The following is a 27253-nucleotide window of genomic DNA, read 5'->3' on the forward strand; positions in this document are numbered from 1 at the left end:
TTAGCCCTCTGTGTCTGTACTGTTACACACTTAACATTATGGCTGGTCCATACAATCAGAGCAACTGTTACCACCCACCTTTCGTGTCTACCTCTTTCCTCATAGACTGTAAGCTTGCGAGCAGGGCCTTCATTCCTCTTGGTATCTGTTATGATCTATGTGATTATTGTTATGCTGTAATGTCTATCGTCTGTACAAGTCCCCTCTGAAATGTAAAGTGCTGCGGAATATGTCAGCGCTATAGAAATAAAATGTATTATTATTATTACATGAACTGTTGAATTGTAAAGCGCTGCAGAATATGTTGGCGCTATATACATAAAGATTATTATTATCATTTCCTATCCTGCAGAAAAGGAATAACTTGTTTGTTTTTTTTAATTAACCCTTTAACTAGAGTATAAAACATCATTTACTTAAAGGGATTGTCCGGTTGCACCATACTGATGATTTATCCATAGGACAAGTCATCAGTATCAGATTGGTGGGCGTCCAATGCCCAGGACCCCCACCCCGAACGATTTGCTCTTGTGGTCACTGAATGTACAGCAGCCATACCCGGACCTGTTACTTGTTACTGATTGGTGGCGGTCCCCACCTACCTCATATTGACAATACCCTAAACACCCTATGAATAGGACTTTAATATGGCGCGATTGGACGACACCTTTGAAGAGGACGTGTCACTCTCCAGAAATGTGATATTTTTACCTGTTGTAAATGCTGCTGTTCGCCTGGATTTGTCATTTTTTTCTTTTATGGTTTATTTTGTTCTCTTTCTTCTCTGTTCCTTAAATATGGCTCCTCTTCCTTTGTACACTCTGTATGGTAAATCTAGTATTGAGGGAACATGAACTCCAAACCTTCTCTGTGGACGGCTTTTTGAAGATCATATTACAAAATGGACGGAACCGAGAGCAGGACAGGGACGGCGCTCCATAGCTGATCATGAATTTGTACCTTATGGCAGATATCTTACTCCAGGCCTGTGTGTGAATAGTTTTCTTCCACTCTTCTGTAGCCATCACCAATCTGGGGTTGCCCTTTTCATTAATAAAACAGTGGGAACCTCAAATTGGTGATTTTTCTAAATCTATATATAAAGCTCAAGTGTGTGTGTGTCCGGGATTGGCATCCGCACCGTCGCAGCTACAGCCACAAAATTTGGCACAGTCACACGTCTGGACCACGAGAGTGTCCTAGGCTAATTTTTGAGGCGAAATTTTAACCCCACGTGTTCCAATTCACCAAACAATTTTGTCCCTATCTACATAATGGGGAAAAAGTGTGTGTGTATCAAGCCCCGCCCCTCATTATGATGTCATAATGGTTGCCATGGCGACGCTGATGTCATCATAGGTTGCAAGCCCCGCCGCTCATTATGTCATAATGGTTAACTATGGGATGGAGGATGTGTGATGGGTATATGGGCATGGGACTATGGGATGGAGGATATGTATGATGGGTATATGGGCATGGGACTATGGGATGGAGGATATGTATGACGGGTATATGGGCACGGGACTATGGGATGGAGGATATGTATGATGGGTATATGGGAACGGGACTATGGGATGGAGGATATGTATGATGGGTATATGGGCACGGGACTATGGGATGGCGGATATGTGTGATGGGTATATGGGCACGGGACTATGGGATGGAGGATATGTATGATGGGTATATGGGCATGGGACTATGAGATGAAGGATGTGTGATGGGTATATGGGCACTCGACTATGGGATGGCGAATATGTATGATGGGCATGGGACTGTGAAGTACAGTATTCAGATGTACAGGATATCTTGTTCTTCAGACTCCATTTTTGTGCTTGCGACGCCATTTTGTTGTTTACAAGATAAATTTTGTAATTAGGTGAAAGTTCGCAGCTGTTATGAAACTAGACTGTTCTAGCTTGTACAAGATATGAGATATGAGACCCTAAAAGAATGTGCTATTGTTCTATTCTCTACGTCACGTAACTAGGGACATATTCCGGTTTTCTTGCAATATTATTGGCTTACAAAGGGAAATGAAGTTATTGGTAGTGGAGAACTTTGCATAATTAAGCAAAATACTATAAAAAGTGACTAAAATAAAGGGGCTCAGTGATCTGCCTGGATCCTCCCGTACAGAGATCCTCGTCTCCGTGTGGTCATTCCCAGTTGCTAGCAACGCCCTATGAACTAATTTGGAAATCACTGCCTCAACCGTGAAGGGTTAATTTAGCCCTCCCTAAATAGCTCCCTCAACAGGACTATGGGATGGAGGATGTGTGATGGGCATGGGACTATGGGATGGAGGATATGTATGATGGGTATATGGGCACGGGCCTATGGGATGGTGGATATGTATGATGGGTATATAGGCACAGAACTATGGGATGGAGGATAATTATAATTTGCTATAACCACAGTTAGTTACTATGCCCGGGCAGCGCCGAGCTCTTCAGCTAGTATGTAATAAAAGCACTTAGAAGGGTATGCAGAGTGAGATCCACCAACCTCCATGGCCGCTGTTGCAATAGTTCTTTTTGAATCTCATGCTGGGCTCCATCTTCCATGTACAGCGCACGTAGGCTGCAGATTCATGGAGCAGAATAATGAGTTTGCTTTATAAGCAGCAGCCAGCTGTGTAGCACAGCCAGCATCTGCCTGTAACAGCAGCAACCAGAGGTAGCAGTCAGCACTGCTGTCTAACCACGTAAAGAGTAAATGTTGTTTCAAAGGATTTGGAGCAGAATGTCTGCGTCTTAGTAGAATGTTTGTCCTGCAAGTTACAGGTTGGGGATCCCCATATTAGAAGTGTTCTTACACACACGCACTGGGAAAGGCACATATGTTGTCCCTTTCATGTTCACAGGTTATGAGAAAAATGCCAATTGTTTGCACACAGCCCGTGTATGGCATAGAGTACATTGCTTGTATCATTTATATAAGTTACTATTACAACTGAGGGTGTGGGACAATTATCTTTTCATGTCTTTTGACAGAATCCACACAAACACCAATTATTAACAAAAGGTTTTTCTTTTGTGGTGTGTAAACAGGTCATTTTAGCTGCAGAAGTAGAAGTTATTTTCTCCTTATCATTAGTAGCTATTAGGGTGTTAAGTTTAGATTTGTTAGGGAGCACACTGACAATGTTGCATGTCTGTTTCCTGCTATTCCTCTAATCCTGAAGTAGATAACTACTGCCCGATTGCTCCTCACAATCACTTGAGATGCATTTACACTGTCAAGACTACGCAGAAGGCTCTTTTCTCAATAGTCATTCAGTCTAAACAGGCTGCCGATCGTCGCCTGTCGAGTAAGCAAAATGTTCATTTGTAGGATGAAATGTTCTGTAAATAATAAAAAAAAAAAAAAGTATTGTTCTGTGCATATCTGAAGCAAGGTCAGCCTGTGTAAACAGGCAATATACAGTAACGGAAATAAGTATTTGAGCCCTTGCTGATTTTGTAAGTTTACCCACTTGCAAAGACATGAACAGTCTATAATTTTAAGGGTAGATTTATTTTAACATTGAGATATTTTTTATTTTTGATATTCTATGTGATTTTCTGGATTTAAAGAAAATGTAAACATTAATTCTTTACTACATTTTTTCAATTGCTGAAAAAAAATATTTTTTTTGATAGCACCTTCCCTTTAACCCCTTAGCGACAGAGCCAGTTTGCAGTTTAATGACCAGGCCAATTTTTACAATTCTGACCAGTCCCTTTATGAGGTTATAACTCTGGAACGCTTTAATGGATCCCGCTGATTCTGAGACTGTTTTTTCGTGACATATTGTACTTCATGTTAGTGGTAAAATTTCTTCGATAAGTCTTGTATTTATTTATGAAAAAAACGGAAATATGGCGAAAATTTTGAAAATTTTGCAATTTTAAAACTTTAAATATTTATGCCCTTAAATTAGAGAGGTGTCACAAAAATTTCTTAATAAATAACATTTTCCACATGTCTACTTTACATCACCACAATTTTGGAAGCAAAAATTTTTTTTGTTAGGAAGTTAAGGGTTAAAAGTTGACCAGCGATTTCTCATTTTTACAACAAAATTTACAAAACCATTTTTTTAGGGACCACATCATATTTAAAGTCATTTTGAGGGTTGTACATGACAGAAAATACCCAAAAGTGGCACCATTATAAAAACTAGACCCCTCAAGGTGCTCAAAACCACATTCAAGAAGTTTATTAACCCTCTAAGTGTTTCACAGGAACTAAAGCAATGTGGAAGGAAAAAATTAACATTTAACTTTTTTTTTGCAAAAAATTTACTTCAGAACCAATTTTTTTTATTTTCACAAGTGTTAAAAGAGAAAATCAACCACAAAATTTGTTGTACAATTTCTCCTGAATACGCCGATACCCCATATGTGGGGGTAAACCACTTTTTCAGCACACGGCAGAGCTCGCAAGGGATGGAGCACCGTTTGACTTTTTCAACGCAGAATTGGCTGGAATTGAGATCGGATGCCATGTTGCGTTCGGAGAGCCCTTAATGTGCCTAAACAGTGGCAAACTCCAACAAGTGACCCCATTTTGCAAACTAGACCCATTGAGGAACTTATCTAGATGTGTGGTGAGCACTTTGAACCTTCAAGTGCTTCACAGAAGTTTATAACGTAGAGCCGTGAAAATAAGAAATCCATTTTTTTTCCCCACAAAAATGATCTTTTCGCCCCCAAATTTTTATTTTTACAAGGGTAACAGGAGAAATCATACCCCCACAGTTATTGTGCGATTTGTCCTGAGTACGCCGATACCCGTTATGTGGGGGGGAACCACTGTTTGCGCGCATGGGAGAGCTTGGAAGGGAAGGAGTGCCATTTTGGAATGCAGACTTTGATGGAATGGTCTGCGGGCGTCATGTTGCGTTTGCAGAGCCCCTGATGGGCCTAAACAGTGGAAACCCCCCACAAGTGACCCCATTTTGGAAATTAGACCCCCTAAGGAACTTATCTAGATGTGTGGTGAGCACTTTGAACCCCCAAGTGCTTCACAGAAGTTTATAAACGCAGAGCCGTGAAAATAAAGTCTTTTTTATTTCCACAAAAGTGATTTTTTAGACCCAATTTTTAGACCCCCAAAGTTGGTAAATAGTGGAAACCCCTCAATTCTTGCTCCAACCCTAACACACCCCTAACCCCAACCCTAATCCCTAATCCTAACCCTAATCCTAGTTCGCCCTAACCCTAAGGCCGGAGTCACACTGGCGAGGAATACGGGTGCGTGAGAGGCGCAAAAAGCACGCATTAGACACGGACCAATGATTCTCTATGGGGTCACTCGCACCAGGCGTATATTTCTCCTCCGTATCCTACGCTCCGTGCCACTCGCAGCATGCTGCGATTGTCAGCGTACTACGCCCGTAGTACGCCAATGCAAGTCTATGGGTGCGCAAAAAATACGGATTACACACGGACCACACGTGACTTGCGAGAAATACGCACCAGGTGTCTTTTAGAAAAGACGGCAATTTAGTGCCTATACAGTAAACTGACACTGACAGGTTTAATAAAGAAACGAAAGAATAGATATAGACACATAGAATACATATATTTTATATATATATATATATATATATATATATATATATATATATATATATATATATGTCTATATCTATTCTTTCTTTTCTTTATTAAAACTGTCATAGGGCTCCATTATATGTCCATTTTGCAAGCCTGCGAGAAAATCTCACCATACGGATGCCATACGGATTACATACGGATGCTGACATGCGCAAAATACGCGACCACACCTTGATTACGGATGACATACGGAGCACTGTTTAGGGGTCTGTCATCCGTATTACGCATGTAAAATACTGACCGTATTTTACGCAGGTTAGTGTGACTCCAGCCTAATTCTAACCCTAGCCCTAACCCTAATGGAAAACTGAAAAAAAGTTTTCTTTATTTCGTTATGTTGGCCTAACTAAGGGGGTGATAAATGGGGGGGATTATGTAGTATTTTGTTCATTTTGATCACGATGATAGTTTATCATCCTGATCAAAATGAATGAATGGAATCTGCTAGCCGGAGCCGGCAGATTACTGGCGGGCGCACTGCGCATGCGCCTGCCATTTTCCCCGGATCAAAGATGGCGGCGCCCACCGGAGGACGTCGGCGGGATGCAGGACCACCGGGAGGGGACAGAGGACCACGGAGAGGTACCGGGGGGGGGAGGGGGGGAATCGGGAACCCTCCTTCTTTCTCCTCTGATGTGCGATCACATCAGAGGAAAGATAAATTAAATGTAAAATTGTGGGGGTTTTTTTTGCGGTTGCCATTATAGTTTTAACAACTGCGATCGCAAAAGCGGGGTCGGTAAAAACCTGACCGATTCATGTTCTCTGGGGTCTCGGCTACCCCCGGCAGCCAAGACCCCGGAGAAAATCCGACACTGGGGGGCGCTATTCACTTTCTCCACAACGCCATGAATTAGCGGCGCTGTGGCTTTAGTACCATTAATTACCGCCGTTAAAAGGCGTATCGGCGGTCGCTAGGGGGTTGAGAGACATGTAGAGGGGCACGACAAAGTATAGCAAAATTCACTGATCAGAGTGGGGAGTGTTATATTATGTAGGCTGGTGGGCTGTGTGTGGCAGGGCTGCTTTTTTGTCCCAGTCCAGCCCTGAAGGGAGTGCATCACCATGAAAATCCATTTTAAATTGGCTATACCAACCATACTAGCATTATACCTGTTACTGGTACTGTGACTGAGAAAATAACTTATTCAAATGCAAATTAGAGACCTTAATTAAGAGCAGTGTTAACAGGTTTAATGTACTGTCACACTTAGCGATGTACCAGCGATCCCGACCAGCGATATGACGCTGTCAGGATCGCTGGTACATCGCTAGGTGGTCGCTAGTGAGCTGCCACACAGGCAGATCTCACTAGCGACATCGCTGGGGACGGGGGTCGCTACTTACCTGTCACACCAGGCGATCCTGCGTCCTCCCGCCCGCGTCCACGCGTCGCTCGTCGTCACAGCAGGAAGCGCTGCAGGAAGCTGACGACGAGAAACAGTCCTGGACGTTCTCGTGCGATCAGCGATAACCAGCGGGGGAGCGGGTCGTAGGTAAGTATCAGACACAGAGATATCGCTAGCAATATCGCTATAACGTCACTAGTTATAGCGATATTGCTAGCGATATCTCTTAGTGTGACTGGCCCTTAACATTGTACACCCAGCAGTTGTGGGACAACAAGGCAGTGACTAAATGGCAAACAACTTCAAAGGAGTTTTATTTCACATTTTCAAATATTAAAAGTGAAACATTTTGTTGAAATGTATATGAAAGTATAAAAAAACAAAAAAAAAAAAAAACATTTACAATGTAAATACCTAAAACATTGCAAAAATGACCTAAGGCACAGAAAACATTCAACAATAAAGGCGAGTCCTATGAAACGTTGGATCAGTGGCAGAAAACTAAACTAGCAACCTGTAAAATGAAGCAGATTCTGCACATAAGGCGATTAGTTGGATTTCAACATGCTTGATCCTTTTTTCTCCTTTAGTGAGATATGCCCAAATCCCCTCTCCCATTGAAAACACATGAATGCTTGGGCCAAGCAATGCATGGTCAGCCCTACTTTTATGGAGGCCTCCCAACTGCAGACGATACAAGGATCAGGTAAGTAGGTTTCCAGCATGCTTAATTCTTTGTTCTCCTGGGAGATAAGGCACTGCCTATAGAAGTAATCGTGGATACTTGGCATGCTTATAGTGGAGTCTGGAGACTCTGCCATATGAACCGCCACATAGACTACAATGGTATGTGTGAATCTCGGATAGAACACAGACACGAAACACAAATATCTAAATGTGCCCTGATGTACATGCTAATTGCACAGTTCACACTCAACAAGAAAAATAAGCTAGGTTTTTCTTCTTTTTGTATAACCATGGCTTGTTATGACATCCACGGTTAATGTGGGCATACAAAACTACAGAATTATATGGCACATATTGTAAAAGTTAAAGGGGTTGACCAGCCTTAGGCTACAAGTCTGCAGTTACACTGTGACTGCAGATGTGTGAATCCTCGCATCACATCACTGCGCACTGAGGATTCTGCGGTGCTAGGAGCATGACTGCAAGTATGTGATTTGCATACTTGCGACCACATTCTGACTAGATGTGTGCGGCCTAACTTAATATAAGTGTTGAGTGAGGTTAGACACGTCTAGTCAGAATGTGACCGCATGTATGCAAATCACATACTTGGTGCCACATGACCGTCTGCTCCCAGTGCTGCCACCAGAGAATCCTCACAGTGCGCAGTGTGTTCGCCGTGAGGATTCACAGGTCTGCAGTCACGTAAAAATGACTGCGATATGCAGTGTTTTATATATGTCAAGGGAAAGTCTTGAAGCAGGTAATATACATTGTAATGTATATATGGAGTCTTTTGCGCCTTCTGGTGCCATTGCACTACCCTATGTGGTGTTAACATGCACACCTGGCTGAGCCAAACTGTAAGCAAACACTGGAATTGGAGCGAGGTTGCGTGAAGTTGTAAGATTTGAAAGCTCAGCTTTAGCATAACAAAAACATTTAAGTTTACCAGCTGATATTTTAACTTGCATAGTCTGTGTGTGCACTTAAGTTCTTCCACCACTGCACATACCTAGGAAACACTACTGCTGATGCCTGAATCAACCACAACACAGATAGTCTATGAAATGTCAGTGCTGAGGATTTTCACATTGAGTAAAGGCCCCGTCACACATAGCGACTCACCAGCGATCCCGACAATGATATCAACGTGTCAGGATCGCTGGTGAGCTGTCAAACAGACCGCTTCACCAGCGATCAGCACCAGCGACACTGAGCGCGCGGCGTCGCTGTGTACGTTAGTTACCAGCGCGCTGATGCAGGGAGCTGGTAACTAAGGTACACATCGGGTTTCTAAGGGACGTGCGTCACTTAGATACCCGATGTGTACCTTAGCTACCAGCAGTTCGCTGGTCTCCCGCCTGTCACACGCAGCGATGCGTGCTTGCCAGCGGGAGACCAGCGATCAAAGAAATGTCCAGGGCTTTCCAAGAGCGATCAGCGATACCGGCAGGGGGGCCGGTCGCTGATCGCTGTCACACACAGCGATCTCGCTGGTGAGATCACTGTTGTCTCACAAAACTTGTGACTCGGCAGCGATCTCACTAGCGAGATCGCTATGTGTGACGGGGCCCTAAGTCTTCACAATGTAGCGCCACCTTGGCTATAGGCAGTGTACTGATGCTGGTCAGTCGTGCCATGTTCAGCAGGACGTGCTCGAGGAATAATGTCTAACTAGGGATCAACAGACACCCTTCAGCAGGACAGGATGGATTTTTTCAATCTGACGTTAATAATTTCCCCCAAGAAATGTCATGCAGCAATCATCTGCCTGCAGATTCCATAAACCTTAAAAGCTAGCCTACATTTGTTTCTTAGGTTTAGATTTATTCTTGCAGAAAAAAAAAAAAAATAGACAATGTCTTCTCTATCCAATTATCGATTCCAGATGTTGTCACCTGATGTGTCAATTGTGACATTTGCAAAATTTGGGGCAACTGCATTCCAGCCCCCGCCGATGTATTTTTCAGTGTGCCAGTATTTGGAAGAAATATTTGCTCTAACAAGTTGCAAAAGCAGTCCAGGGCAGAACAAAAAGACCAGTTTTGGCTTTGCAGCAAATTCATAACCCGCATACGCCATTTTTAAGAAATTGGCACAAAAAATGGCAACAAATACCTTAAAGGCAAAAATAAAGAAAAGGTACATTAAAAAAAAATTTATATGATGAATTGGGACCATAGATAGTAGAAACTCAAACTTAACCGTCTAAAGACGCACCAAATCAAAAAGCATGATCCCCTGTGAAAGATTTGGTGATTTGAGAAATATACAGACTATAGCCAGGATCACCAAAATACAAAAAATAATTTTATTGGATACAAGAAGACATAATCGTTAAAAACATTTAAAAAGTCATACACATGACAATAATTTAGCTTCCTTTTGGTGGGATAAGTATTGGTTGTATTTGAGTGGTTCTTTGTATTGGTATTATTTGTGACATCTATAGGAAACTTATTTGAGGCATTAGTTTGGAAGTGCTCCTTTCCCTCCTTGTGGGTTGCATAGGTTTCCACTCTAGGTGATTCTGGGTACAGTACATGTTTTTTTTATTACATCTGTTAGCAGGCATCCTACTCTCGGGTGTCTCTTTATTTATTTCTTATTATATGTTATTGATTTAGGTTGTATCCATCCCATATCTCTCTGGTATTATCCTTTGTGACACGTACATCTGTTGTTGTGTGGGTTGTACTATGCTATGATATACTAATTATACTTGTACCGCCTCCGTGATTTTGCTGTTGTATGGGGGAGTTTCTGAAGCTCCATTATGGGCTTACAGGGTTTGATTATTGTCATGTGTATGACTTTTTAAATGTTTTTAACGATTATGTCTTGTTGTATCCAATAAAATTATTTTTTGTATTTTGGTGATCCTGGCTATAGTCTGTAGCTTTTTCTCTCTATATTTCTCAGTTTGCTGTTTTACAGACTTCTTGCGTATCCCTTTGGTGTGGTGCCCTCTACATACTTTATATTTAGATTTGGTGATTTGAGGACTGCCTATTCCAAGTTTATACGGTCTAAAAACCCACAGGTTTGGTAAATATGTCCAAGGTCTAGAGGCCTGAAGATACGAGGTAGTGGTGCTACCAACTCTCATGTGCTCAAGAAATATAATCTCTAAGCCTGCTCTGATTGTGCTGGGTGCTAGTTTTGCTTTTTTTTTTTTAAACAACTGGGAAGTTACAGGTTTCAGACCAGTAGTATCCCTATGGTTCACATTTCTGGGTTATACATATAAAAGGATATTTATAGTGGTATTTTCCTTTTTACTTTAAGTGAGATCTTAAGTACTACTAGATTGTAGCTATAATTACCCAGTTGTCTGAGCAGCAATTAATTTAATTAAAATGTTAAAATAAAGTTCCCAAAAGTATGAGGGGGCTTACCATGAGTGATAATAGTGGAGGTGACAGAGGAAAGAGCAAGTAAGGTGAGCAATGTATATCCATGCAATGCACTGAAGGATCCATTCAGTTTTCTACTATATGTAACAGTGAATACTTATATAATGTAACAGTTCCCTAATATTTTTACTCAACAAGACTCAGAGAATATAAATTGTTTCTATTATATGGTCACAAAATTAGATTTTGACACAAAAATCCTAAAAAAAAATATAAAAAATAATGAAAAAAAAGTGTGTGTAATACATGGCAATAAAGTGTACTATACAAAAGGCACGAGTAAATCTCCACAGAGGGCACTGCTCTTGCTGTGTATGGCGAGTGCAGACCTGGAAAGAGAAAAATAATTACTTCACAAGTTGATTACGAGAATAGAAATCAGCTGTAAAACCTAGAGAGATGGCGCTTTACCCCTACACATGTTCTTCTCCTCCCTGCCTCTGAATCTGCATTTGAGCTTGCATTCTCGCAATCATCTCCTGCATGCGTCGAAGCTGGAAGAAAAAAAATACAGGTTTTACCAAAAAAAACATCACTTGCTTTTGTATGGATTTGGTCAAAGACACACAAGTTACAGTGGAGATACAAGCATAAACAATAGGCCAAAGGTGATGAATATGAACAATGTCAACAAAAACCAACAATATTAATAATAAAAAAGAGCTATGGAGACTTGATGCATGAACGCTCAGTAGGAAGATCGATCCAGAGCAAGCCTAGCTAGCTCTACCAAGGTCTTCTCCACCGTTATCTTGAGAATATCAAGCCATCGGGTTTCTGGTCTTCCACTTCGCCTTGTTCCTACTATTCTTACGACCAGGTTGTCCTTCTGCAGTGATTCCTCTCTTCGCATGACGAGTCCATAGTAGGCAAGTCGTAGCTTGATGACCCTTACTTCAAATTCTGCTGACCAAAGTCTGATCGTCATGGTATAAGAGCAGGTCAACCAGGTTTTATTTTTTTTTTTCCCCCCATGATCAGTAATGGCTTACCAACTATGGGTCACCCACATATGAACATTGGTCTAACATCCTTCACTAGATCAGTCATTGGGCACTGGTGTAATTACACAAAAAATGGCCACATTAACAATAGTAACAACAATTATTATGTAACTCTTACATGGTTGCATCAGCAGACCGAGACCTAAGGGGGCTTTACACATAGCGATATCGCCAGCAATATCGCTAAAGCGTCACCAATTTTGTGACGCAGCAGCGATATTGCTAGCGATATCGCTATGCGTGATACTTACCTCCGACCGGCTCCCCCCGCTGTCTGTCGCTGATCGCGCGAGATCGTGCAGCTCCATTTCTCGTCGGGCGCATCCTGCTGGCGCCGACGAGCGACGTGTGGACGCAGGCGGAGGACGTCAGGATCGCCGCGTCTGAAAGGTAAGTAACGACAGCCAAGCATCGCTACATCGCTGGTGAGACCTGCCTGTTTGGCAGCTCACTAGCGACCACTTAGCGATGCACCAGCGATCCTGACCGGGTCGTATCGTGGTCGGGATCGCTGGTGCATCGCTAAATGTAAAGGGGCCTCTAGAGACAAATTTGCTCAACGTTTGTTCAGCAATCATCCAAGTTCTATCTGATGTATTCGGCCTCGGTATCAGACATGGAGAAAGTCATCTCTGTACGTCACTCACCTCAGCCTCCTTCTCCAGCAGTATCTGGTCCTTTGATGCTTCCACATTCTCAACTTTGCTGAAATTAAGTAACAAGAACTGTAAATATCGTCTGCATATGTGTAACACAGATCAATAATCCAACTAATAACCAATTCCACTAGTTAAAAGGGGTGGTGTCATCTTCCTAAAATGGGTAAAACCACAAACTTTGCAATTTACCACTATTAAAAATCCTCATAAGTTATCAAAGGGGGGAATCATTGTTTCATAGTATACAGCTCATTGCCTAGGTTACTGGCCACTGTTGGGAGACTATCAGAGATGCCTGGGTCTCCTAGGCAAGGGGTGCAGCTCTTGCAAGTCTTTGCTATAGGCTCCTACAATCACTGCATTGCAGCCGGCCGGATTACTGGACACTGCCAGATACAGCGCTTATTCGCTCCTCCAATGGTGCAGAGGAACAGCTGTTTAAGCTTGCAGCAAGGAGGAGTGCAGAGTTTGGGTCAGCGGTGTTAAAGGGTTTGTTCACTACTAGGACAACCCCCTTCTTGATCAAAACGTTTGGTCCCCATAAAATAATATAGCTTATACTCCCCTCCCGTGCCAGCGCCATGGTGGCGGCACTCTCTCTCCCCGAGGAGCCCCCTTGCAATTGTTGTGACACATGATGCAGGCGCCCAATCAGCGCTGGCGTCACGGTCTCCGCCTTCGGACAAATAGAACATGAATAGGAACTCCGGGCTGCGGCCGATCTCTGACTTCCTCAGGAGTCGGGGTGGTCAGTGCCCAATCACATATCACAACCACAGCACGGGAGCCCCGGGGAGATTGAGTGCCGACACTGCAGGAACGGCGTCGGCACAGGAGGCGAGTATAAGGTTTATTATTTTATGGGGGCCAAGTGAGGGGTATGACAAAAAGCTGTCAAAGTAGTAGACAACTTCTTTAACAATGCTGCTGGTCCAAATTCTCTATCCTCATAAGTATACCACCCCAGCAAATATGAAGGCAGGAGAGCATTATGCCCCTGAACAATAATTGTAGGACAAACACTTTAAAATGGGGTTGTCAGGAACACCACAGCCTCATATAGTGTGGTGGCTACTCCTGGATACGGCAGCCCACCTCTCATTTACTTAAATAGGAGCAGAGCTGCAGTTCCTGAGAATGACCACTACACAGTGTATGGTGCTGAGGTGTTCCTGATCCATATTTTGTGCGCTAATGGATATGGCAAGAGCTCATGTGTATGGGTGTTGGCATCTGACACCACTGATTGATATTAATGACCTATCCTAGCATCACGCTCTCACATGTCACACGATGCTTCCGCACATCTTTTATTTTTATCTACATTAAGGGTACACTGGCAATTTTGATATGGCCAAAGATCCCCCAAGTACTAATATTGGTTAACATTTACCCAAAAGTGAGAGAATAAAATTAATTTATCATTTCAGATTAGACAATGCCCATCACACTGACAATGCCATCATTGTACCTGGCACCACCTCTTTTCAGCCTCTCTGAGCGGAAGTTCTCATAATGCAGATCCTGAGTCACCTCTTGCAGATCCTGCATGTGGGTGCTGTGCACGCGAAAGACAACACATCAGAATGACAAAGTCAATGGAAAATAAACAGAGTGACAGTATTTCCTTGGCAATATTTTATTTAAAGAAACACTTCTCCTCCCATCAAAGTTTTTGTCCACTTAATCATCATAGTATATAGCACAGTGTACTTACAATTGCTCATTTTGCCTTTCTACTCAGCCAATTCTTACCTTTCAATTAGGTCTATAACATCACGTGATTAAAAACTGACAAGGTGAATCCTAAGCCCCATGTAGAAATAGGAGGTCAATTTTCCCTGTATGAGCCATGAGTCACTGCAAAAGTCCCTGGCAGCAGAGAGGATAGAGCAGCTGGGTCAGGAGGTGAAGAGGGCAATGATAAATGCAGGGACAAGAGACTTCCCATTTCTACATAGAGCAGAGAGAAGAGAAGAACCGTCTGGGAAGAAAGGCAAAATGAGCAATTGTATTTGCCATTCATTAATTCATTCCTTAGGCGTCATTACACATTACACTTAGGACAGCTAAAACTCGCCGATCTTGGCAGGACTGGTGATCAGTCTACTATGTATCACCTGATTAGCCAATGTTCCTTCCACAGATTTCAGAGAATTAGATGATAAATGATAATGACTTTCAACATGTGCAATTTTTGAGTGGTTTGGCAACTACCTACTCGAGTTCCTGCAGAGTGATCATATGTATGGCGGGGGAGGGGAATTGAAGGTGTATGGTCTCTGGTTTGGTAGAAGGATGCAGAGGTCCTCGACTGGATTAATCGAGTTGCACCAGGTAAAAAGACGATTTGCACCTTTTTCAACTTTTGCACTCACCCTTAGGTTTAAAAAAAAAAAAAAACTGATGCAAAATGCGGACCAAAATATTGCTGTGTGAAAGAAACTGTGGATACATGGGCCCGATTCATTTAAGCGATTACACCATAAGTCTCATATAGAGCGCCTTGAAAAAAAAAGTTGAGTTTTGCAAAAATGTTGCAGTTTTTACGCTAGATTTGTTCAGCTCCAACAAAATGGACAGGACTGAATCGGGATCAGGGTCTAAAGCTACAGCACGTTTAAGTCATGATGAGCTGCAGCATACCCAATAGAAGAATTCTTACTCCAGTCTGCCTGGAGTACGATTTGTGGCGAGGCGAGACGAGACACGGAAGACCATTATTAAGTTAGTAGTCTTACTCCAACACGGACCGTCATCAAGAATGTAGTTATTTATGCTTGTTATCGGGGCCATCCTGTGCAGACATCACCACTCACAATAATATCACAAATCTGCGCTTGTAGCCTGCCAAAAAAACGGATGTAAAAATTGACCACAAATGGTGAAAAATCTTCCCAAAACTTACATTAGCATTGTCCTTAATTTCAGGAAGTCATTATGTTCTGGGTTTTCCACTTCGACCACTCCCCATGGATAAAGCCGACCTCTAACCTTTTTACCTTTGGCCTCAATGAGCTGATTGGAACCAACAACAGAGAAGGGGATACTGGCCTACAATCAGAAAAGTAAAAAAATAGCAGACCGAATATATCTACGGTAAAAAGGGAATGAATCATCATAAAACGGCCTACTTTAAAATCAGTGTTTGGTTTTTTTTTTTTATTAAATATATAATTTTGTTGTATATCAACATGGGTATTAAAAAGAAAAAAATATAGAAATCTCAGCTTTCATACTGAACACTGGGGCCTTTTTGGATTCTAACTTCTTATCCTTTAGAGAATACTTTTCAGCAGTCCCATTATCATCACAGCCTTACATACAGATGATAATACAAGCGGAAGCATTCACAATAGGTCATTTCACATCCCTGTGGTTTACAATAACTTTTGCACACACTCATTAGGTGCTTCAATACAAAAGATAGCATTCTGGGTCAGTCTATTGCTACTAATCTACATACATGTAAAATTTCTGGAAGGAGTATGAGTCTAAAACAGCCCTAAGTAGTCAGTGTGAAAATTGAAAAGTCTCATTTTTATTTTTAATATAGATTTTGATATGAGAGGAAAAAAAAAAATGACAAAATACTTTCACAGCACAGTTAGCCATTATTACAGACAAGTATGCAAGTCGGCTAAATATGAAAAAAATTCTAAAGAAGTCCATAAATTAAGAAAACAGGCTGTCAGATATGAATGACAGATCTCTGTGTACCTTTGGTTAATAGAAGTATATGTATCTAAAACCCTGACAGCATCATGATGTAGTTTTGTTACCCTGATTTCAGAGATGTAATCACTTACTGTGCCGCTTCTTGCAGTTTTGCTAAAATCACAGTTCTCTCTGCTGATAATACTGAGCTCTGTAAAACCTCGCCCACACCACTGGATTGGCTGCTTTTTTTGTGTATACTGTGCAATCTGCCAATCAGTGGTAGGAATGGTGTTGGCGCTCATAAAAACAAATAACTACATGGCAGCAGGTTTACTAGCTCTCCATTGATGATCTCCTGCTGATAAAACCCTGATTTTATCAAAACTGCAGCAAGCAGTCCAGTACGTGACTCAGATTAGGTGGCAAAAAAACTGGGGACAGATTCCTTTTGATGAAGAAAAGTACATAAACAAGCCTTTTATATTAAACGACTGATCACAGTTGTCCCATAAATGTCAGGTTATTGCAGAGTGCCACTGAAGACACATCCTACAGGACAGCTTCTCTGTGGATTATGGTGATTTGCAATAATTCAGGCATTTAGGTCAGCAGTTATTTCATGTCTTTGGCCAACATAAGAAACATGAAACCTTGTTCTCTCCAAGCGTTCTGTGTGTGGACGTCTATTATATAAAGCATTCCAGGAATTTTAAAGGAACAGAAAATAAACTTTAAGGTTCATTTCATGACAAACCTCGCACAATCTCACATCCCCTAAAACACAAATGGTGTTACATTAATGCAGATACTAGAATCACCGAGACACCAAAACTATGGCTCTGATAAACGCTAAGGCGCTATGATTTACCAATATAATCCCTGCTCACACTGCATAATAGTCTTACCAATAATTCAACAGAAGAAAAAAAAAAAATTAACTTCACAATAAATGTTTATTTTTGATTAAAGAAAAATTAAATACCAATGGTACAATGTAGTAAGCAGGACAACAACGTGCTTTATTTGTATGATGATAAATACATGAATATTAAATGTAGAAGAATAAAGTGCTGCATGTGTCAGATAAATAGGGAATTGACCGAAAACACGTCAATCAGCAGAGGACCTTGAGGGACACCCTCCAAAAAATGTAGTCAAACACCACATGGCATACAAGGCTTCAATGCAAATATTGTTATTCTATATAAATCTAGGCGGTGACCTGCACCATATTCACCAATGGTGTTTGGGGAGCGGATATTCCAGCAGTATGTGGTCTGGCTCCATCACTTTATGCCGAGATGCTGCAAGGTGGAATGAGATAGTGTCTAAACACCTGTGTATTTTTTTTTTTTTTTTTTTTTGGGGGGGGGGGGGTGGAGGGAAGGTTCCCTCTTCCTTAAACTTTTCCAGCATGAGTGACAAAGATAAAAAAAAAAAATTCCATCTGTCTGCAGCATCTATGTCATGTCAACAGAGCTGCAGACAATCACTGAGCTGAGTGGTGGTGCCCATCTAGACAGCAAAAAAAATCTGATCTGGCTGGAATAAGTAGGTGTAATGTCTAATTAGGATCAGGACACATGGGACATGCTGCTCACCGTCAACATTCCTGATAAACGTGCGGTTCAACCCGAATTAGGTAGATTCCCTTGTAACCTCACAAATACGATAATTTATTGACTACATTTATACGTATTGTGGTGCAGTGACCACTATGTCCGCTAGGGGGCGCTGTGTGGGTGTTCCAGGACGGGCCTACAGTCATATCCATTGTGGTAATGGGTACAGGGTGCTGAAGGATCGTTATGTATCTCAAGGTAGGTGGCCTTGAGATGAAGGCTTGCTTATGTGCCGATCAGCAGAGGCACTGCTGAGCTGTTGTTACACTGCGTCAGCGAGAGCTATCTACAAACCCACCCAGGGGTGTGTTTAAGAGTGTCATAATAAAGTATATGTGTGGCATAGGACCTTTAGTGAGGTCATAGCCATGTGATCACCTGTGGGTGTGGTTATGGACCATATAAGGTACCTGAGGTCTGGTCACATGAGAGAGAGCGGATGGATCTGATTGGGCCATGTGGAAGGTCCCGGCAGGCCTATGTGGAGGAAGGTGGGCTACCTTCCTGAAGACCACATGCTGAGGCCGCTGACCCGGTGAGGCCTATGTATATTGGCTGTATGTGAGGAAGGATAAGCCCTGTGTTTGCTGAGGCTCCAGGACTGAGCCTGAAATCATGGACACATACTTTTGCCTGAGCTAAAGGCTATTCATTAGGTTATGTGCTGGTTTATGGGTTATGGAGCAATAAACCCTATGAACTTTTAAAGGAACGTGCCTCCTGATTGTCTCCCGTCGCACCTAAGCGAGTTGAGTCCCTACAGTATCTTCATACTAAAAAGCATATTGGTGTATCAAGTTTCCCATTATGCATGGTTGGTTTTAATTTTGGTCATTCAAGTTGAAGTTTTATTTAAGGGTTTTTTTCCCCCTCTTAATACATTTTTAGATTCTGCAATGTGAATGGGACACCAATTGCAGACACTAGTTATAAAGATGTAGTAAATGGGAATGCACACCTTCCTAATCACAAGGTTTACTATCTAGTAGTGTGGATCTGTAGTAGCTTTCAGCACACGTTGCATTTTTTTTTTTCTCTTAAAAGGAAGCTGACAGCTGAAGCATGCTGCCCGGTCCACAGTCTGCTTGATTTCAGCCATACATGTTTGACTTTAAAATGTTGCAGCGTTTCAGAGAAAAACACATTTTAAAAGCCGCCAGGAACTGAGCTGCAATGGAGACTAGTCTGTAAAGATGATCCCCGCCAGCGTCTCCCTGCCCGCTACCCTGGAATGATAGGTTTCATTTTACAAGCTCACAGGAGACAGCGGTGAATCCGGGCGGGGAGTCGTAGCTGGGGTCCCACCTGTCCCAATAGTCTCCACTGCAGCTCAGTTCCCGGCGGCTTTTAAATGATGTTATATACTGGGCTGAGATCATACAGCCAGTGCCAGATCCATGCTGCCTGTGTATAGGGCAGCAAGTACCAGCTGTCAGGTTCGCTTTAAAACAGATACTACAACTGTGCTGTATTTGTGAGAAATCCAATTCAATATTAAACAATGCATAACCCTATGGGATTTTTCCTGTGAAAATGGATGTGGACATACCATATTTTGAGGACTATAAAAGATGCACCCCAAATTTTGGGTGTGTAAATAAAAAAAAGTTTTTAATAAAATGGGGGGGCTCCATCTTATAGTCCGACTTTAGGTAGGTAAATGGGGTGAGGGGGGAAATGAGGCAGGGTCACCATCACATGAGGCAGGGTCACTGCTGCATTAAGCAGGCAGCAGCGGCAGGAACTGAGCGATGTTGCGAGCCTCTGTGCAGATTGAGATCTCAGCTTATCATTGAGCCGAGATCTCAATCTCTGCATGCACCACCTCCAGTGGATATTTTCCTGAAGCCCATCGCCAGGAAATTAATGGACTCCGCTCCTGGCTCCATTAACATCACCTCATTCATTTTAGAAAACCAGAGGGAGATTGTCGGAGTGGTGTCTTTTGTAAAAAGAGGGATGCACACTTTTGAAGTCGCGATTAAATGTCTTAATATAGCATGCCTGTATATTTTTAGGGGCATGTCGCAGTGATGGAAAGAGCTGGGTTTAGGTTAGATGTGAGATCTGGGATCTTGCATATCACTAGCTGCACTTTTTAGCAAAAAGCAGAGAGAAGCCTGCAGGACCATGAAATACTTACTGTAACAGATCATCTGAGAAAGATAAAATGTGTCAGAGTTCCCTTGCCTAAATATGCAACTTTGAAAGTTGGCTTGTCATTATTATAAAAAGAGGTCTGAAAGGGAGCGAATGAATAAAGCGACAGACTCTCCAGATTCCCAGGGAAGATGGAGTAGAGAGGCCAAGGAGGAGATCATTTGAAGGCCAAATATGTCCAACTCCAAAAAGAGACACTCTAAAACAACCACTATTTAGCCAGGTATGAAAAACAGCATCCTCCAACTCAAAGGGGAAAAGTGGATTACCCAAAATGGGATACATACAGGAGGATTGCGGTGTGATGCAAGAAGGACTGCGGGAAAAGTACAACAGGCAAGGGTAGCCCCAATCGTGGGACGTGCTTTAAGTGATTTAGCCAAAGGCAAGTTCAACCAAAAAGTAGCAATAAGAGGGATATTAGTAAAGCTTTGCTCAATGGAGACCTAAGCATTCGAAGCCCCATTCCCGCACCAGTCCAGCATTCTAGACAGGTGAGAGGCTATATAGTAGGATCTGAAATTGGGCAAAGCTATACCCCCTGGGGGCTTAGGACGACATAATACGGTTCTTCTGATAGCAGGTGGTTTACCAGATCATATGAACTTGTTTTGAACTGAAACAAAACGCATGCTCCAGAGCACAGAGTAGAGGGGACACAGTGGTGTGCGCATAGCGTGTACACTCACACGTCATATAGCCACTGCCTCACAGCGGCTACGACGCATGCGCACAAGGTGAGACGCTGGGGATGTACATCCAGAGTCAGTGTGCATGCCGGGGAACGGATGGGCAGTGCACACAAGCAGGATTTGCTAGGTGGATGCCGCGACATTGGGCAACTCATGGCAATCAAAACGCTATGCGTGTGCTTAACTTGTACAAGACACTGACTGAGCTGCGACTGAAATGATGAATGTGCCACCCCTGTGACTGAAAGAAAAAAGGTATAATATGAGTGTGTTTTTCTTTTTTTAAATATAATACTTTGAGCTTTTCTTTGAGAAAACCACATTAGTGATGTACGTTGCAACACTAAAAACACACTAGGGTCAGTTGAAAAGCTAAAAACGAGGCGACAGGTTCCCTTTTTCTGGGCCAGGAGCCTGACCATTTTTTTACAGAAAGGAAGAAAAGTGTTGCCAAAGTTCTGTGAAATGCGCTCCCCCGCTCCCAATTATTTGTATTCTGCTCTAGTTATACACCAGTTCTTTACATTATTCTTTACAATATTAGGACGTAGTTGACAGGGGCTCATGTCGCTGCCATCAATAGGATGTGTAGTCTGAAAGCAAACATGCCGGATCCTTATATCCCCTGACATCATCTGTCATAGGATTGCTGGCAGGCCTCCATATAAATTAACCTGTTGGCCAAACCTGCTGTTTTTATTGGGTTCAGCAAGTGTTACACTAATGTAGATAGGTAAAACAAATACCAGCACCATCACAAACTAAAAAACATCACAGAAAAAAAACAGCCATATTTACAAATGCCTGGTCATCTTACTAATGCAATGCAGGATGCAGCAGGCCCCCATGAGAAAAGGCGACAACAGAAAAGGTGCAAAATACTCAGTTTTACCCAAGTGTATTTTAATACTAAGCAAGAGCCTCCCTCCCACCAAGGATGGTAGGTGTGAGAAGTCGTTCACCAGTAGTTTGCACTTGCACTGCCTCCGTCTTTATCATGGGGGCTGCTGCATCCAGTAGGGGATTAGTAATGTGACCTGGAGCTGGTCTGCTTTTTCTGTAACGTTCTTCAAATGTGCATGGGGAGCTCAACTGAAAGGTGATAAATATCCATGCTCTGCAATAATGGCTACATTTCTGTTGGATGCTAAGGAAGTGTCATTAAGTTCAGAAGACTAAAGCAAAATAAGAAATATACGCAGTTACCTTCAAAAGTCTTGTCTGCTCCTTGAAATCTTCATCTTCATCCGATTCTGCATCTGGAAGCTGATAAATTTTTATTCCACGCTCTTCAATCTCATCCAAAATCTGTAAGAAGAGAAATGTATTCTTATTGTGAACATACAAAACACAAGTCAATCACTAGCCAAGCAGAGGGGCGCTCAGCACCAACCTCATAATGGCAGGCTTACAGATCAGCATCTTACTGGGAGGTGTCTAGGAGATGCTTTCTCATTGCTGTCCTTGCTGATAAGCGCAGCGAACGTCAGCTAAGCTTTGGCAAGTTAGATAGGCCATAACATTTACTAGTTAGTATTTCATTTAAATGGGTTATCCACTAAGTGGCAACCCATTCTTAAAATGTTCGAGGCCCTAAAAAAAAAAAATAGAAAAAAAGGCACGTGCTCACCTCCCGAACTGACAATGTTGCAGCAATGTTGGCGCTGTGTCTCCCGCAAGTAACCTGATGTGACAGTTATGCCATGAGAGCACTGTAGCTAAGGCCTGTTTCACACATCAGTTTTTTAGCGACAGTCAAAATCCGCCAATTTCTGAAAAAAAAACAAAAAAACACGGATCCGCCAAAAAAGGGGCGGATCCGTTTTTTCCCCCATAGACTTACATTAGTGGCGGATCTTGACTGACGGCCGTCCGTCACACCCATTTTTTGACGCATCCGCCAATATTTTAGTGTCTCCTGGGCGGATGAGACGGACTCTGCAAATTTTTTTTGTTGACGGTCCGCTATTTTCAACTGTGCAGGCCCGGCAGCTTTTCTCAACATTTTTAACCCTGAATGCCGTTCCGGGATCTCTCTCTCAGGCAGCGGTTGCTTTATATTTCATCCTTCGCCGATCCGACAAAACAACGGTCCGGTGGCAAACGATGTGAGAACGGTGACAGATCAGTTTTCCGCCATTTTCGCGGATTGCAAATGACAACAAAAACGTATGTGTGAAACAGGCCTAACCTGCAGTCGCTGATGGGCTGCAGCCTTCATGCACTCATATCAGATAGAAGTGTGAAAGCTGCAGCACTCCTGAGACATAACGTCAAGTGACTGCCAGTAGTCACGGCACCGGCAGGCCCGGCAGCTTTTCTCAACATTTTTAACCCTGAATGCCGTTCATAGAATCATAGAATCGTAGAGTTGGAAGGGACCTCCTGGGCCATCTGGTCCAACCCCCTGCTCAAAGCAGGATTCGCTAAATCATCCCAGTCAGATGTCTGTCCATCCTCTGTTTGAATACTTCCATTGAAGGAGAACTCACCACTTCTCGTGGCAGCCTGTTCCACTCATTGATCACTCTAACTGTCAAAAAGTTTTTTCTAATATCTAATCTGTGTCTCCTCCCATTCAGTTTCATCCCATTGCTTCTAGTCTTTCCTTGTGCAAATGAGAATAAAGTTGATCCTTCTACAATGTGACAGCCCTTTAGATATTTGTAGACAGCTATTAAGTCTCCTCTCAGTCTTCTCTTTTGCAAACTAAACATTCCCAAATCCTGCAACCTTTCCTCATAAGACAGGGTTTGCAGACCGGTCACCATTCTGGTCGCTCTTTTCTGAACTTGCTCCAGTTTGTTGATGTCTTTTTTAAAATGTGGTGCCCAAAACTGGACACAATATTCCAGATGAGGTCTGACCAAAGAGGAGTAGAGGGAAATAATGACTTCACGTGATCTAGACTGTATGCTTCTGTTAATACATCCTAGAATTGCATTTGCCTTTTTTGCTGCTGCATCACACTGTTGACTCATATTCAGTCTGTGATCTATTAGTATACCCAAGTCTTTTTCACATGTGCTGTCACTTAGCCCTATTCCTCCCATTCTATATATGCTTTTTCCATTTTTATTGCCCAGATGTAGTACTTTGCATTTCTCCCTGTTAAAAACCATTCTGTTAGTTGCTGCCCACTTCTCCAGTTTATTTAAATCTTTTTGAATCCTCTCTCTCTCTTCTCTAGTATTAGCTATCCCTCCTAGCTTTGTGTCATCAGCAAATTTAATCAGTTTACCCTCAATTCCTTCATCTAAATCGTTGATAAAGATGTTGAACAATACAGGGCCCAGGACAGAGCCCTGTGGTACCCCACTTGAGACATTCTTCCAACTGGATGTGCAGCCATTTACGACCACTCTTTGGGTCCGATCACTAAGCCAGTTATGAATCCACCTAACAGTTGCCTTGTCCATTCCATACTTAATCATTTTTTCAATAAGGATTGTATGAGAGACTTTGTCAAATGCTTTGCTGAAGTCAAGATATACTATATCTACAGCATTTCCTTGATCCACCCAATCAGTGATACCGGGATCTCTCTCTCTCTCTCAGGCAGCGGTTGCTTTATATTTCATTCTTCGCCGGATCCGACAAAACAACGGTCCGGTGGCAAACGATGTGAGAACGGTGACAGATCAGTTTTACGCCATTTTCGCGGATTGCAACTGACATCAAAAACGTATGTGTGAAACAGGCCTAACCTGCAGTCGCTGATGGGCTGCAGCCGCTGATGGGCTGCAGCCTTCAAGCACTCATATCAGATAGAAGTGTGAAAGCTGCAGCACTCCTGAGACATAACGTCAAGTGACTGCCAGTAGACACGGCACTGACAATGCTGAAAAGGGCACTGGTCCAGGAGGTGGCTCAGTAACAGACAACCCCTCTAATTTACAGTATGTGTTTGTATGGTCAACCTAAATTCAAGAATGTAGAAAGGGCCTGCCTTTCCTGGTCTACACACCAAACATTACCAATCTGTGCACACACATGTAGAAAGTTATTTCTATCACAGGATCCTGACGCGCTCATGACAGGTTCCCATTGGGAAAGAAGGGACCGCACACGTCAAGACCACACATAGATCTTTGGAATGGCCGGGATTAAGAATATAATTTTGTGGTTGAGATGCGCCAATAATTCCTGAAAAAAACAATATTCATTCAGACTTCTTATATTTCCAGGAATGTACAGATACTTCCGGTAACAGCAAACAGACCTCCCGCATCAGAATCTGGCCAAAGAAAACCTCATACCATAGCTCTCTAAACCCTAAAGTAAGGACTATTCAAAGCTTACAATGGAGCTTATCTTACATAATAGGACATTTCCCTTTAATGGAGCAAGAAAACATTATGTATGCCTCTACATGGACTGGCATACAATGAGGCTATGAGGTACCTGTATGCATACAGCTTAAGATGGCATACAAAGCAGAGGTCTCACCCATACTGTCTGCAAAGGAGGCACAGGTCAGATTATATATTAATTTATTTTATATCAAATCAACTCCAAACTATCTCCAGCTTCACAGCCCTGCTGATTACTGTTCACATTGCTTCACAGGACAGCCTCCGGCGATTTGTCAGTTTTCAAGTAAAGTTGGGCCAAATGGGGACCTATCACCACAATGTTATTTGGTTTAGCTTATGAATACACCAAACGTGTGAACTCTTACCAGACTGATACTAGGTGGGAAAACTTTCAGAAAAAAAAAAAAAAAGATTATAGAGCTATTCTTGCATGTATTTTCATCATATGTAAACCCACCCCATCAGGTCTAAGATCTATATATTATTGAAAGCAGCCTATTTTGACAAATATGAGGACAGATCCTTTTTAAAGTTGTAATTGAAGATGTAAGTATTTCAATCATCAGTTATAGAAGGAAGGTTATTTTTGCTCACTAAAGCATTTAAAAATAGACTTAAAAGAGGTTGTCCACTACTTTTGGATTGACAACCTGTCCTTTGGCCTTCTTGTGATAGTGGGCGCAGCAGGGTACCATACATCTGCCTCCTACTGATATGAATAAGAGGCGGATGTGTAGCACCAGGCGCCTTGGCCACTACCAGAAGAAGGCCAGCTCCGCGAATGAATGCTTCCAGCCGGCGACCGCTGCGAACAACAGCTAATTGGCGGGGTGCTGGGAGTCGAATCCAGGCCTATTAGACATTGATGATCTATTCTATTTCTAACAATAGGAACCGATAAGGAAAAAAAAGGATCCTCCAAAACGCAAAATAGTGACTAAAAAGTACCGTATTGATTTTTTATTTAACATTTTAAATAAGGACATAATTAAAAAAGGAGACGTCAACACATACAAACAGAAAACGAAAAATACACTATGCAGAAGTTATGTTAAGAATCACTCCATTTATAGGGGTTTATACATATAGAGCCTGTAAACTAGTAATTACCTAATATTGGATGATGGAAATCTACAGTATGCTGCAGTCCTAATCACACTAGCAATGCAAGATACATCATAATGAACATCCAAGACAGTACGGGTTAATATGCAATAAATACTTGTGCTTAATACTTATATATGATGCTGGGAGATGCTGGAGATTTTTCCTAGGTTACTGCAACACACACCTGGGACAAGGAACCTGCAGGATTCTTTTATTTCCTTGTCGGTTCTTAGGCTAAGTTCACACGTTGCGGAACTCCCGCGGAAGTTACCGCGAAATTTCCGGGATTCCATTTCGCGGGAAAATCGCATTTTAAATACCTGCGATTTTCCAGCGGAAAAACTAGTGATTTGCAAGCGTAATTAGCTTGCAGAATGCTAGCGTTTTCCAAGCGATCTGGAGCATCGCTTGGAGAACTGATTGACAGATCGGTAACACTCGTCAAACATAGTGTTTGACAAGTGTGACCAAGTTTTTATTATTGAGGCCACCTATGCAGCATCAGTAGTAAAAAGATCTAATGTTAAAAATAATAAAAAATCGTCAGATTCTCACCTTCCGACGTCCCGTGCAGCGTCCCCAGGCCTCCGCGATGCTCCAACAGGTCCCGTTCCCAGTGATGCATTGCGGCAATGACCTTTGATGAAGTCGCGGTCTCGCGAAACCGCTACAGCATCGCGAGACGCAAGGTCAGCAAAGGTCAACGCAATGCATCACTGGGAATGGGACCTGCCGCGTGTATCGCTGAAGCCTGGGGATGCTGCGCGGGACGTCGGAAGGTGAATATAACCCGATTTTTTTATTTTAATTCTGTTTTTTACAGGGATATGGTACCTAGAGCCCGGATGACAGTCTCCTCTCCTCCGGACTGTGGGTACCATCCGCAAATGTTCTGCTTACTTCTTGCATGGTGGGCACAGCCACATGCGGAAAGTAAGCAGAACAATGCATTCCTATGTGGGCGGAATCGCCGCA

At 42.5% G+C, this 27253-nt stretch overlaps 1 protein-coding gene across 4 annotated transcripts in view; it reads right to left on the reverse strand.

Annotated features, from left to right (window-relative positions):
• Positions 1-7249: 7249 nt before the first annotated feature.
• Positions 7250-27253, reverse strand: part of SEPTIN2 (septin 2) — a 69683-nt gene continuing 49679 nt past the window's right edge. For all 4 annotated transcript variants that reach the window (XM_073581195.1, XM_073581196.1, XM_073581194.1 and 1 more), the window contains exons 8-13: positions 22062-22163; positions 15630-15775; positions 14193-14279; positions 12710-12767; positions 11470-11552; positions 7250-11387 (exon numbers count right to left, since the gene is read on the reverse strand). In XM_073581195.1, coding sequence (XP_073437296.1) covers positions 11472-11552; positions 12710-12767; positions 14193-14279; positions 15630-15775; positions 22062-22163 — 474 coding nt within the window. In that variant the 3' untranslated portion in view covers positions 7250-11387; positions 11470-11471. The remainder of the gene's footprint in view (positions 11388-11469; positions 11553-12709; positions 12768-14192; positions 14280-15629; positions 15776-22061; positions 22164-27253) is intronic.

Source organism: Dendrobates tinctorius, unplaced genomic scaffold (genome assembly GCF_039654945.1).
Source record: "Dendrobates tinctorius isolate UK_male_01 unplaced genomic scaffold, ASM3965494v1 ptg000069l, whole genome shotgun sequence".
Lineage (NCBI taxonomy): Eukaryota > Metazoa > Chordata > Amphibia > Anura > Dendrobatidae > Dendrobates > Dendrobates tinctorius.